Here is a 14,787-nt window from a genome sequence, read left to right as displayed (position 1 = left end):
AGGTGTTTGATCGCCCAAACTGCCACTATGTCTATTTATACCATATTCTCGACCAAAAATTCATCCAAGTCGGAAACGTCCAAAAGAAGACCTTTTGGACGTGAGAGGGACCTGCATTATGATGGACCCTTTCAGTTCTGGGCACACAGCAAGATTCAGAAGCCTAAAAAGACTCTAGATATGTCTAAAAAGTCATTTTGATTATCGGCACTTGGATAATCGAAACTAATCTAATCTAAAACATGGATTTGTATACCGGGTCATCACCTAAGAGGAGCTCGACTCGGTTAACAAAAAAAAATGTGTAATAAAAAGGAATCAAGAAAAGGGAAAGAAAAAAATAAAAATAGCCCAGATTAAAAAGTATAACCAATCTAGGAAAAGATCGTCCAAGTGCCGACTTGGGCAGGTTTTTAGATGCATTTCAATTTCAATTATGAGCCCCCTAGCGTATGGAATCCAGAAGGGATGTAAAAGAATTCCTCTTGCACTGGAAAAAAAAATTAGGATGCACTTACAACCAAAGATATTTTTCAGGGATAATATAATATGTCCGCAAACATCACTCATCCCCAACTTCAGAGATCCATTTCACAAAATACAAGAAACAGCAAAGCAGACAATGGCATGGTGCTTATATTGTAGCAGTATAAATTTAATTGCTCATCTAGTAACCTGATTAGCAGGTAAACTAGTTACAGGAACTATTGAGGGAAGTGCAACCAACTGAGACTCCAGAAATTTAAAATCCACAAAAGGTAGTCAAAGCTTCCCCCCCTCCAATTAGCCTTATTCCCCGTACACTCAGTCACACTGTGCAGCTGCAATTAGCATAGCGGCGAGCTAAGCCAGGGACCAGAGCACCAATCAGCACAACCTACCAACTGCTAGAGGTAGAGAAAAATAATGAATTGTTCCAGGGAGCACCCCAGCTTATACTGGCAAATTCAATTTTTACTACTTCCATCTGTTGGTCGGAAGTGATAAACTCACATTTGTGCAGAACATTGAAGTTGATGTTAAGGAAATAAAGTTTAAACCAGTAAAAGCAAGAAAAGCCAGTATTAAAAAGAAGTGACCACCCCTAGGGAAAAAAGATGAATAAAGTAGCAAGTCCAAAATGTTGATATGACCAATTTTTCATGTCATGGGTCCATAATCATTCTGTAAGTTATATGTTTGAACTTCTGTATCTATTTTTCCCCCACTTAAAAGGATGTGATTTGGACAATTAAAATTTCAAATTGTTTGCTCTACAATACAGTCATTAAAACTTTTTCTTTCTGGTGACTTAAGTCATCTTTTCCCCAGACATGGCCATATATTTCTAAGAAAATAAACCTGGCAAACCACAATTAATCCATTAAGGTAGGTCATACCTGCTTCAGCTGCTGAGTTAAAGTGGCAGTAGATGAGGTTTCATTTTGTCTCCACAATCTTTCTTGAATTGCCTTTGTATTTGGTGTTACTACTGGTGTTCTATGGCATACTGTTGACTGAGTTAGACTAGGCTCTGAACAACTCTCTCCAAAACGGTCAACAAGTGTTTTGATTCCAGAACCCCCTAAAATTAAAAAGGGAAATAAGATCTTACAATAAAAATGTATACATAAAGAGGTAATGAACTCTCATTTGACCCTGTCAAGAGGATAGGTTAATGACAAAGTCTGCTCGTGTATTTTTTTTTCCTTCTGAAAGCTATTCTCAGAAATTACTTTTTTTTAATATAATTTACCAGATCCTTGTATATTTAGTATTTTACTAAACTTTCAAATAGAACATAAATATAAAAATGAAAAATATAATCACATATCCATAAATAGGTTAAAAAGCCACATTAGAAAACCAAAGTTAAACCTTACAAATCCAGAGTGATTTTATTATTACAACAAAAATAAAATAAAATCACTCAAACCAACAAATATTGGCATTCTTCAAGTAGACATAATCCTTGAACTTCAAACTGTCCAAAATAAAGCTGTTTTAAGAATTGCCATACTGGGACAGATCGAAGGTCCATCAAGCCCAGTATCCTGTTTCCAACAGTGGCCAACCCAGATCCCAAGTACCTAGCTAGTCCTAGTATTTTTGGAAAGAGTAAACAAGCAATTCAAATCTAAGAAAAGAACATAAGCAGTGCCTCTGCTGGATCAGACCAGAGGTCCATCATGCCCAGTAGTCTGCTCATATGGCGGCCCATCAGGTCCAGGACCTGTATAGTAATCCTTCTATCCCTTTTTCCTTCAGGAAATCATCTAATCCCTTCTTGAACACTGATTCTGTTCTATTACATCCTCTGGAAGCACATTCCAGGTGTCCACCATCCTTTGGGTGAAGAAGAACTTCCTAGCATTGGTTCTGAATCTGTCCCCTCTTAATTTTTCCGAATGCCCTCTCGTTCTTGTACTTTTCGAAAGTTTGAAGAACATGTCCCTCTCCACTTTCTCTATACCCTTCATGATCTTGTAAGTCTCTATCATGTCCCCTCTAAGCCTCCGCTTTTCCAAGGTTTTCCATACCTTTTATTATAGAAACATAGATGAGGCAGAAAAGGGCTACAGCCCATCAAGTCTGCCCACTCTGCTTACCCACCCCCTGTCTATGCCCTAATGACCCAATTTCCTTATCTTGACCCTCGTAGGGATCCCACATGGGTATCCCATTTATTCTTAAAGTCTGGCACACTGTCTGCCTCGATCACCTGCACTGGAAGCTTGTTCCAATGATCAACCACTCTCTCTGTAAAGAAATACTTTCTGGTGTCGCCATGAAATTTTCCGCCCCTGAGTTTGAGCAGGTGCCCTCTTGTGGCCGAGGGTCCCTTGAGAAAGAAAATATCTTCCACTTTGACACGTCCCATGAGGTACTTAAATGTTTCGATCATGTCTCCCCTCCCCCTACGTTCCTCGAGAGTGTAGAGCTGCAATTTGTTCAGTCTCTCTTCGTATGAGAGACCCTTGAGCCCCGAGATCATCCTGGTGGCCGTCCGCTGAACCGATTCAATTCTGCGCACATCTTTACTGTATTGTGGCCTCCAGAATTGCACACAGTACTCCAGATGAGGTCTCACCATGGCCCTATACAATGGCATTATGACTTCAGGCTTTCAGCTGACGAAACTTCTATTGATACAACCCAATATCTGCCTTGCCTTAGATGAAGCCTTCTCCACTTGATTGGCAGTTTTCATGTCTGCACTGATGATTACTCCTAAATCTCGTTCTGCTGAAGTCCTAGTTAAAGTTTCTCCGTTCAAGAAGTACGTCCTGCATGGATTTCCGCTTCCGAGGTGCATGACCTTACATTTCTTAGCATTGAAGCCTAGCTGCCAGGTTGAGGACCAACTTTCCAATATAAGCAGGTCCTGCGCCATATAATTCTGTAAACTGCATTCACTTACTATAGTACGTAGTTTGGCGTCATCGGCGAATAGTGTTATTTTACCTTGAAGCCCTCGAGTCAGATCCCCTATGAATATGTTGAAAAGGAGTGGACCCAGGACCGAGCCCTGCGGCACTCCACTGGTCACCTCTGATGTTTTAGAGAGGGTACCATTAACCACCACCCTCTGAAGTCTGCCACTCAGCCAATCATTGACCCATGCAGTTAGTGTCTCTCCTAACCCCATCGATTCCATCTTGCTTAGCAGCCTGCGGTGTGGGACACTGTCAAAAGCTTTACTGAAGTCCAGGTACACGACATCCAAAGACTCTCCCAAGTCCAACTTTCTTGTTACCCAGTCAAAGAAGCTGATGAGATTGGATTGGCAGGACCTACCCTTGGTGAATCCATGCTGACTGGGATCCCGAAGATTCCCTTCATTCAAGATCGTGTCCAATTTGCTTTTAATTAGTGTTTCCATGAGTTTGCACACTATTGATGTGAGACTCACCGGTCTATAATTTGCAGCCTCTGCCCTGCAACCCTTTTTATGCAGAGGAACGACATTAGCTAATTTCCAGTCCAGGGAAACTTTCCCCTTACTTAGGGAGAGATTGAATAGCTCAGCCAACGGTTTCGCCAGGACATCGCTCAATTTTCTGAGCACTCTTGGGTGCAAATTGTCTGGTCCCATGGCTTTGTTCACCTTGAGTCTTGCCAGTTCACTGTAAACTTCACCTAGTGTGAACTCAAAATTCTGAAACAGGTCTTCTGTGCTTTGTGTTGCCTTCAACTGTGGACCGTGTCCCGGTGCCTCACAGGTGAAGACTGAGCAGAAGTATTCATTCAGTAGTTCGGCTTTATCGGAATCTGCTTTATCGGAATCTCACGTCACTCTTTTCTGTACCCTCTCGAGTATCGCCATATCCTTCTTAAGGTACGGTGACCAATATTGGACGCAGTACTCCAGATGCAGACGCACCATCGCCTGATACAATGGCAGGATTACTTCTTTTGTGTTGGTTGTAATACCTTTCCTGATAATACCTAGCATTCTATTTGCCTTCTTAGAGGCTGCTGCGCACTGTGCCGACGGCTTCATTGTCTTGTCCACTATTACCCCCAAGTCCTTTTCTAGGGTACTTTCACCCATTACCAGCCCTCCCATAGTATAGCTGTACTTCAGGTTTCTGTTTCCTACATGCAAGACTTTACATTTCTCTACATTAAACTTCATCTGCCATCTCATCGCCCACTCTTCTAGTTTGTTCAGGTCCATTTGTAAATCCTCAGTCATCTTTAGTCCCAACTCCACTAAATAGTTTGGTGTCATCTGCGAATTTTATTACTTCGCTCTTCATCCCTGTTTCTAGATCATTTATAAATACATTGAACAGCAGCGGCCCGAGTACCGACCCCTGCGGAACACCACTCGTGACCCTCCTACAGTCAGAGTAGTGTCCCTTCACTCCTACCCTTTGCTTCCTACCCGCCAATCAATTTTTGATCCATCTATGTACGTCTCCTTCCACCCCATGGATTTTCAGTTTCCATAGTAGGCATTCAGGGGGTACCTTGTCAAAGGCTTTTTGGAAATCTAAGTATACGATGTCTATGGGGTCTCCTTTGTCCATTTGTTTGTTTATTCCTTCGAAGAAGTGGAATAAGTTTGTTAGGCACGATCTTCCCTTGCATAAGCCACGTTGGCTTGTTTTCATCAGTTTATTTCTTTCTAGATGCTCATCGATGCTGTCTTTTATCAGTGCTTCCGCCATCTTCCCTGGAACCGAAGTCAGACTTACCGGTCTGTAGTTCCCAGGGTCACCTCTCAATCCTTTTTTAAAGATGGGCTAACATTAGCTATCTTCTAATCCTCCGGGATCTACCCTTTCTACTTCACTCAGTATTTTATAGACCTCTATCATATCTTCCTAAGCCATCTTCTCCAAGTTCACAAGCCCTAGCCGCTTTAGCCTTTCCTCATAGGGAAGTTGTCCCATCCCTTTTATCATTTTCAACACCCTTCTCTGTACCTTTTCTAATTCTATTATATATCTTTTTCGAGATACGGCGACCAGAATTGCACACAGTATTTGAGGAGCAGCCATACCATAGAATGATACAAGGGAATTATAACACACTAGTCTTTAAGCCAGTTACATTAACGGGTGCTAGAATAGATATGTGTGTCTGTCTCTCTCTCCTTGGCTGCTGTATTTCTTTTTTTCTGCACTCAAGCCCAACAATTGTCCCTTTCTATTCCCTCCCTCTTTCCTTCCTGTCCTTATTGCACCCAGTACCTCCTTCCTATGTCCTTAGTGCCCCTTCCTATGTCCTTACTGCCCCAGTGCCTCCTTCCTATGTCCTTAGTGCCCCTTCCTATGTCTTTACTGCCCCAGTGCCTCCTTCCTATGTTCTAATTACCCCTTCCTATGTGCTTAGTATCCCTAGTGCCTCCTTCCCATGTCCTTAGTGCTCCCAGTGCCTCCTTCCCATGTCCCTTAGTGCCCCCAGTGCCGCCTTCCCATGTACCTTAGTGCCCCCAGTGCCAAAAAATATAAATTTTTTCTACCTTTATTGTCTGGTTTCTGCTTTCCTCATCTTTTTCTCATTCTCTTCTTCCATCCACTGCCTGCCTTCTATCTGTCTCTTCCATAAGGCATCTACTCTATTTCTATGTCTGTACCAGAAACTGTCTGCCTCACCCTACCATCCCCCCTCCCAACACATACACACACAGTCTGGCATCCCTGTCTTTTTCCCTTCCATCTCTCACTCCTCCCCAGGTGATTTTTAGCATCTCTCTCCTCCTTTCCTCCCTTCAGATCAGATATCTCCCCCCCACAATGCTCTGGTATCTCTCTCCCCTCTCCCTTCCTTTTCTGCTGGTTCCTTCTCAATTTGTTTCCTACCTCGTCTACTTTCTTACTTTCCAGTCCTCAATTTCCCTTTCATTGTTTATCTATAGCTGGCCACCTCTTTCCCTCACCCCTTCCAATATCTCACTAACTCTATCCTCTTCCCCCCAATTCAGCATGTGCTCTGTTTTCTTTATCCCCTCCTTCTATCCAGTATGTGCTTCCCTATCTCCCCTCCCCACTTCCAAGCAGCGTCTGCTCCCCCCTTTCCACTTCCAAGCGGCGTCTGCTCCCCCCTCTCCACTTCCAAGCGGCGTCTGCTCCCCCTCGCTCTCTCTCCTCCCCACTTCCATGCGGCGTCGGCTTCCCCCTCTCCATTACCATGCGGCGTCGGCTCCCCTCCCTCTCTCTCTGCTCCCCACTTCACACCTAACAAAAAGAGAGGAAACGATCTGGCAAGGGCTGGGAAAACTTGAGCATAACCGTCCCGAATCACTTCCAGCACCCACTGATCCATTGTGATCTCGGTCCACCCCTGATAGAACCCCCGCAACCGGTCTCCCACCGGCACAGGGGATGGGCCCAAAAGGAATCGTTGGGCCGGGCAGGCGGCAGAGAGGCCTCCAACGGAGTCACGACCCCCCTGGCGGACAACCCAAAAGGATTACATGAACTGAAAGAAACAGCTCCTGGAAGGAAAAGAAGCCCTCTCCCCCCCCCCCCCCCAGGGTGGTATCAACAAAAAACATGCAAATGCTCCTTAGCGACACCACCCCACAAAGGCAGGCAAGGATGGTTCTCATGAAGACAGAGACCTTACGAGTCAGTCAAGGCCTGAACCAGCTTATCCAACTCCTCGCCAAACAATTAAAAAAGCCTCAAAAAGGAAATTTACTAAGCTTAGCCTTAGACACCGCATCCGCCAACCAACCCCAGAGCCACAGGGTATGGCAAGATGCCATTCCGAGAAGAGCCAAACTCCAATCTTAGCCACCTCCTGATCCACCATGGACCAGTCATCAGACTTGCGGTCAAGAACTCACTCGGACCACCAGACCACCACAAATCGCCAACTGATGACCCTCTTCAAATAGGGGGGCAGACTCAGCATTCCTTTCCGCCTGGATTCGCATTTCATCCGATCCGTGGGTCTTGGATATTTGGTCGGACTAAAAGCTGGAATTTGCCCAACCTCTGGCAGACTGGTTTGTGGACTCTACCGTGGAGCGGCCTGACAAGGCGCTCAAGATTCAAGCCACTGTTCAACGCTTGCTGGATATTCAAGCTATAGAGCCAGTGCCGCTTGAACTCTCAGGCTCATGCAGATACTCCATCTACTTTATTGTGCCAAAGAAAGGCTCCAATGATTGGAGGCCGATTCTGGATCTTCAGCACATGACTGTGGCTGTCAAGGTTCAATGCTTTCACATGGAGACCTTGCGATCAATCATTGCAGCAGTGGCCCCGTGAGTGTTCCTCACCTCTCTGGATCTCAAGGAAGCCTACTTGCACATTTTGATTTTTCCAGCCCATCGCAAATTCTTGTGGTTTCATATACTGGGAACAGTATTACCAGTTCTTGTCTCTGCCCTTTGGGCTTGCAATGGCTCCCCGTACCTTCACCAAGGTGATGGTGGTCATTGTAGCTTACCTGCGAAAAGTGGGTCTGCAGGTTCACCCTTACTTGGGTCGGTGCACAGTGAATCAGGTGCACAGTGAATCAAGTGATACAGGTGCTGGAGGACTTGGGCTCGATCGTGAATTACAGCTACAAATTAGGGGGGGTATTGTTGGGAGACAGCAGACTCGAGAGAGACTTGGGTGTGCTGGTGGATGCATCTGAAGCCATCTGCACAGTGCGCAGCAGCCTCGAAAAAAGCCAACAGGATGCTGGGCATCATAAAGAAGGGCATAGCAACCAGAACACGGGAAGTCATCATGCCATTGTATCGAGCGATGGTACGTCTACATCTGGAATACTGCGTTCAGTATTGGTCGCCGCACCTCAAGAAGGACATGGCGGTACTTGAGAGAGTCCAAAGGAGAGCAACGAAAATGGTAAAAGGGTTGAACACTGCTCATACGCCGAGAGGCTGGATAGGCTGGGGCTCTTCTCTCTGGAGAAAAGGAGACTCAGGGGAGATATGATAGAGACCTTCAAGATCATGAGGGGCATAGAGAGGGTTGATAGGGACAGATTCTTCAGACTGAAGGGGACAGCAAATACGAGGGGGCATTCTGAGAAACTGAAAGGAGACAGGTTCAAAACAAATGCAAGGAAGTTTTTTTTCACCCAAAGGGTCGTGGACACTTGGAATGCGCTACCGGAGGAAGGAATCAGGCAGAGTACGGTACAGGGATTCAAGCAGGGATTGGATGGATTCCTGAGGGATAGAGGGATCGTGGGATACTGAGGGAGGAGCTGGGATGTAACACGGGTGTAGGAAGTTAACCAGGAAATGAGTAAACCAACCTGGTCGTGCATGTGTAGACCGGAGGGCTAGGACTTCGATAGGAAGGCAGGACTTAAATGGGAAACCAAGGTGGCAGGGGAGCCCCTTCTGATGATTCAGACAGGTCTTGACCTGTTTTTGGGCCACCGCGGGAGCTGACTGCTGGGCAGGATGGACCTGTGGTCTGACCCGACAGAGGCACTGCTTATGTTCTTATGTTCTTAATCTGGCACCCACAAAGTCGCTGGAATATATGGAAGTTCTCTTCGATATAGCTGTAAGGCTGTATCTGTCTTCCAGAGGTGCGCAAACAGTCCAGCAAGAGGCACCTCCTGGCACAAGGCCCGGGCAGCCCGCCCTCGCTGCCCTCCGGGCTCAGCAGCCTCTTGAAGATGAAGCCGTCCATCTCCCCCAGCTCCTCGGCGGTCACCATGGGGAAGGGTGGGAGAGTCAGGGAAGGCAGGAAGAATTCGGGGCTGACAGGGCAGAGAGCAAGGCAGTTGGAAAGAGCTTGAGCAACTGGTCCTCAGCAGTCACTTGTTTGTGATCAGCCAGCCTAGTCGATGTTGCAGGGTTTGGGTTAATGAATCGCGTCCCTGCCTACTTTGCATGCGTTTTCCCTCATTTACATGCACGGATTGGAAGCAGATCGCAAGAGAGGTAAATGAATCAGGCCGGAGGGAAATTTGGTCGTAAATGAGTCGCAAACAGATCGGTACACGATCTGTTTGCTTTGTGAATCTAGCCCTTAAAGAGTGCTCATTGCGAAAACCACTACAAGGGAAAATAAAAAGTGCCAATTAGCAATAAAAATTAATTAATCTTAATTAAAGGCTTCCCTTCAGACAGGCACTGCCTCAGGACTCCCCCCCCCCAAACACAACTTTAATTTAATTTTAACAGACCCCACCGGCTCTCAAAGCCTTATTGGTAGATAATGTAAGGCTTACAGCTGAGGCACCTTTAAAGAAAAACATCTGGGGAGGTGGGGGGAATGGGAGAGGGATTCGACCAGTTGAGTGTGGCACCCCAAGGTCGATTGGACACCCCCAAAAGGGTCCCCAAAGCTCAATCCAGCACTACAACCAAGGACAAGATGGCCAATTTAACCAACATCCAACAGCCCTATACTAAACCAGGAAAAGACTGCACAGGCTTGCCACCTCCACCTGCTGGAGACAGAGCAGACTGATTGTACTTGGGACTACAGCCAAAAGTTTGTGTCTTAGTTTTCACCTGCTGGTTGGGGTGAGCTATAACCCATCAGTTCTGTGCCGGTCTGGAGGGATTATAAAGAATTTAAACTTCAGTTTTCATGTCTCTTGTTTCAAGCAAATTACCGTATTTGCCGGCGTATAAGACGACTGGGCGTATAAGACGACCCCCCAACTTTTAGTTAAAATATAGAGTTTTGTTATATACTCGCCGTATAAGACTACCCCTTCTTCCGCACACCTTCTCTTCCGCACACCTTCTCTACCGCCCCGGGTGCAGCACAGCCAGCCAGGTCCCCTTACTTTTGTGGCACTTCCCCGACCGACCGATAACAGCCCGGGTCCGACAAACCTCCCTGCCCTTAACCGCGAATCTAAATTACCTTCTTACAGCTGCTGTAAGAAGGTAATTTAGATTCGCGGCTACAGGGCAGGGAGGATTGTCGGACCCGGGCTGTTATCGGTCGGTCGGGGAAGTGCCACAAAAGTAAGGGAACCTGGCCGGCTGTGCTGCAACCGGGGCGGGCCGCTCCTCTCCCTTGGTAGCCACTCGAACCGCGAGGCTACTCTCCTTCTCCTTATCTGCCCTGCCTGCAGCACAGAGCCGAACGGAAGTCTTCCTGACGTCAGCGCTGACGTCGGGAAGACTTCCGTTCGGCTCTGTGCTGCAAGCAGAGAAGGTAGGGAGAAGAAGAGCCGCGTACATCCAGAAGACTGAGCATCCAGCCCCCCAGGAGCCCCGCGACCCTCGGAGGCGTCCCCATGGGATCCCCGCGACCCTAGGGGGCATCCCCACGGGATCCCCGCGACCCTAGGGGCGTCCCCGTGCAGCTCTCTAAACAGTACCCGGCGTATAAGACGACCCCCGACTTTGGGGAGGATTTTAAGGTACTGAAAAGTCGTCTTATACGCCGGCAAATATGGTACATTTATGCTTCAGGCGACAATATAGGATTTTCCCCTTCAGATCTCAAGAGCTTTATATTATATTGAGGGGGAGGAATCCTATATCTTTTAAAATACTCTAACAAAAGGTTTCACAACCTAATGAGAATTACATACTGTAATCATCAGAACACCAAAAAGAACCCTTTTATTTGGCAGAGATAAAATTATGAGAGACAAGGCTTTCATGTCACCTGGGGTTGTAGACTTCTTCTGTTGCACTTGCACATGTGTTTTATTGATTAGCTCATCTTTGGATTGAACCAGCTGTGGCAAGGCCGATTGCTCTGCTGGTTGTAGTTTTTCTATTTTCTGAGAACTAGATGTATTAATACACACTGATTTATTTGGCTGTGGCTTTGTTATCTCCGTTTCTTTAGTAATAAGAGGTATCACTTTGGTTGTTTTAACTGACTGGATAGCTCCCTGGAAGAAAAACAAAACAAAACCACCACATTAAGTCCTTGCACAAGCAATGTTTGTATTTGTTCATCATAAAAAGAACTTAAGATGATTGTTAAACCATTTCATGCAAGAGCCATGAAAGTTTGTTACCTAAAGGATACAAAGGAAGATTAGGTTCTTACCTTAATAATCTTCTTTCTGGTATATGGGTCTAGGAGTCTTGACTATAGGAGATTTCCCATACTTACGAGTTGTATTGCAGAAGGATGAAATTTACATTCTTCAGCTCTGCCTCCTCCAGTGGCTGTAGTGCCCCTTTCAGTTTGGACCAAAGCAAAGTCGAACCTCATTACAACATAAGTAATAAGGAGCGGTATGGGGGAACATCCCTGAAAACACATCTATTCTGCTCTTAAAACAAAACTGAATCAAGTTAAATCAACACAACTTTGACAGGTGGGGGGAGGGTGTGTGTGTTAACTCCAGGTGGAACAAATTGCAACCAGCATCAACACTTATGGAGCTCTAAAAGACTCGCTATATAATCTTTTTGTTTTCATTTTATTAGTTCAATATTTTACTCGTCAGACTGGTGGGAGATGATTTTCAATTATGGACAAACACTCCGTCCAAGGCAGTAAACATGTGAATTCTAACAGGGCAAGGCTTCAGGACTCCTAGATACCTCTACCAGAAAGAAGATCATCAAGGTAAGAACCTAATCTTCCATTCTGGTGCAGTGTCTAGAAGTCCTGACTATAGATGACATACCAAAGCATTCTCCTGAGACAAGGGTGGGACAAATGAGTCTGCCCTTAAAAACAGAGGATCTAAAAGCGAAACCCTCTAGTGACACTACATCCACTCTGTAAAACTTGGCAAACGTGTGTAGAGAGGACCACGTTGCTACCCTGCAGATAGCTGTAACTTGAGCCAACGAAGAAGCCACACTCCTAGTAGAATGTGCCTTGATGGAAACAAGAAACCATTTCCCAGAAAGAATATAGGCTGACAAAATGGCCCTACATATCCATCTGGACATCATGGCCTTGGAATCGGGAGCACCCCGCTTAACAAAATGAGTCAGCACAAACAGATGATCAGAGATAAAATTCATTCATGACCTCCAAGTAGGGAAGAAGCACTCTGCGCACATCGTTTCTTCAAAAGGCAATTTTGATCTTGGAATCAGTAGGCTGAAAAGCAGGCAAATGCATTTCCTGAGTAACATGGACCAAGCCAAAATCACTTTCAGCAGGAAGGAAGGAACCGTATACAGGGAAATCCCAATCTCTGAGATGCAAAGGATTGGTTCCCTACAAGAAAGAGCCTGGAGTTCTGAGAACCACCGCTCTGAGGTAACAGGGACCAGAAATACAGGCTTGATTGTTAAGTCCAAGAGAGAAGCATCCTGAAGGGGCACAAAAGGAAGCCTTGATAAGGCTGGACAGCACCAGGTTAAGGTCCCAGGATGAGAACGGCTGCTTCACTGGCAGTCTGAAGTAAAGCGCCCCTTTCAAACATCTAGCGATATCAGGATGAGACGCCAAAGAGAAACGATTATCCAGGCTCTAAAACAAAAGAGCCCAGCTACCTGGTCATGAAGAGATACTACAGTGAGGCCTTTATCAAGTCCAGCTTGCAAGAAAGGCAAGAATCAGAGATTGGAGCCAAATACGGGTCCACCTGGAAAGTCTTCCACGCTTTAGCGCAAGCAGAAACTGTGGACGACTTCTTAGACTTGAGGAGTGTGTCAACAACCATAACAGAAATGCTTCTGTGTTCTAAGGCTGTGGACTCAAGAGCTATGCCATAAGAACAAAGTGACTCAGATCCTCCATGGAAAACGGACCCTGCGTAAGCAGGTCCAGATGGATGCTCAGCCAAAGGCCGTGACCCTTCTGAAGACGATATCAGATCCGAGTCCCAAGGTCTGCTAGACCAATCTGGAGCCACCAGAATGGTATATCCTGGATGGACTGCAATTTGCCAAATAACTCTGTCTATCATGGGCCAAGGAGAAAAGACATACAGGAGAATCTTCTGAGGCAATTGCTGCATTAGAGCATAGAGACCCTCGCTTCCGGACTCGGATCTTTAATTGAAGAAACAATTCAAGTTAAGTTTATTTAAAAAATTTTTATACCGCTCAAGCAGACTTCTGAGCAGTGTACAATAAAAATTTGCATTTTGTTCTTTGCTGTGGCAATGATGTTGAAGAAGCAGGGCCAACTCCAGCACCACACTATGGCTTGCAATGGCGCTGTGGTCAGAGCCCACTCGCCCAGATCCAGAGTCTGTCTGCTGAGAAAGTCAGCTTGAACATTGTTGATTCCCGCCATATGCGCTGCTGATAGTGCCTGGAGGCGACATTCCACCCATAGAAACAGAAGGCAGATTTCCTGAGCCTAGTGGGGAGGGGGGGCTCTTGGTCCTTCCCTGACAATTGGCATAGGCTACAGCCATTGCATTGTCGGAAAAGATCCCAACCGCTTAGCCCTCCAAAGTCTTTTGCAATTGCACCAGAGCCAGCAAAACAGCTCAGCAACAGCCGGTTGATTGACCATTTCCTCTGAGGTGTCCAACACCTCTGGATGGGACAACGATTGCAGTGAGCTCCCTACACCCAAAGGCTGGCATCCATCATCACCATGATCCAGGATGCATTCCGCAGTGAAACGCCCCTGCAGAGCGACTGCGGAAGAAGCCATCAATCCATGCTAGCTTGAGCCTCCAGAGTCCAATGAAGACAGGACTATAAAGCATCCCTGTGCGGAGCCTAGTGAGAGTGTAAGGCATGTTGGAGAGCATGCATGTGAGCCCTCGCCCACGGCATTACATCTAAAGTGGCCGCCATGGACCTGAAGACAGTCCCACACCGAAGGAGTAGACAGTTCCAGAAGGGAAGAAATGTAGGCACAGTTTCAGTCTGCGCACCTCTGGAAAACAGATACAGCCTACAGCCGTGTCGAAGAGAACTCCCAGATATTCCAGCGACTGTGGGCGCCAGATTGCTCTTTCTGTAGTTCATGATTGAGCCCAAATCCTACAGCACCTGTATCACCTGATTCACTGCGCACCGACCCTCAGCCAAGTAAGGGTGAATCTGCAGATCCTTTTTTTTTTTTTTTTTTTGCAGGTAAGCTGCAATGACCACCATCACCTTGGTGAAGGTACGGGGACCCATTGCAAGCCCCAAAAGGCAGAGACAAGAACTGGTAATGCTGTTCCCAGGACATGAAACCACAAGAATTTGCGATGGGCTGGAAAAATCAAAATGTGCAAGTAGGCTTCCGTGAGATCCAGAGAGGTAGGGAGCACTCACGGGGCCACCACTGCAATGATTGATCGCTAGGTCTCCATGTGAAAGCATTGAACCTTGACAGCCACAGTCATGTGCTGAAGATCCAGAATTGGCCTCCAATCTTTGGAGCCTTTCTTTGGCACAATAAAGTAGATAAAGTATCTGCCTGAGCCTGAGAGTTCAAGCGGCACTGGCTCTATAGCTTGAATATCCAGCAAGCGTTGAAC

At 46.3% G+C, this 14,787-nt stretch overlaps 1 protein-coding gene across 4 annotated transcripts in view; it reads right to left on the bottom strand.

The window, feature by feature from the left end:
- Nucleotides 1-14,787, bottom strand: part of ANLN (anillin actin binding protein) — a 321,192-nt gene that overhangs the window by 235,893 nt on the left and 70,512 nt on the right. For all 4 annotated transcript variants that reach the window (XM_033930208.1, XM_033930207.1, XM_033930211.1 and 1 more), the window contains exons 5-6: nucleotides 11,046-11,277; nucleotides 1,380-1,564 (exon numbers count right to left, since the gene is read on the bottom strand). In XM_033930208.1, coding sequence (XP_033786099.1) covers nucleotides 1,380-1,564; nucleotides 11,046-11,277 — 417 coding nt within the window. The remainder of the gene's footprint in view (nucleotides 1-1,379; nucleotides 1,565-11,045; nucleotides 11,278-14,787) is intronic.

The sequence above is a fragment of the Geotrypetes seraphini genome, chromosome 2 (assembly GCF_902459505.1).
Source record: "Geotrypetes seraphini chromosome 2, aGeoSer1.1, whole genome shotgun sequence".
Lineage (NCBI taxonomy): Eukaryota > Metazoa > Chordata > Amphibia > Gymnophiona > Dermophiidae > Geotrypetes > Geotrypetes seraphini.
Note: the sequence above shows the minus strand (reverse complement) of the source record. Positions and strands in the feature narration are given on the sequence as shown.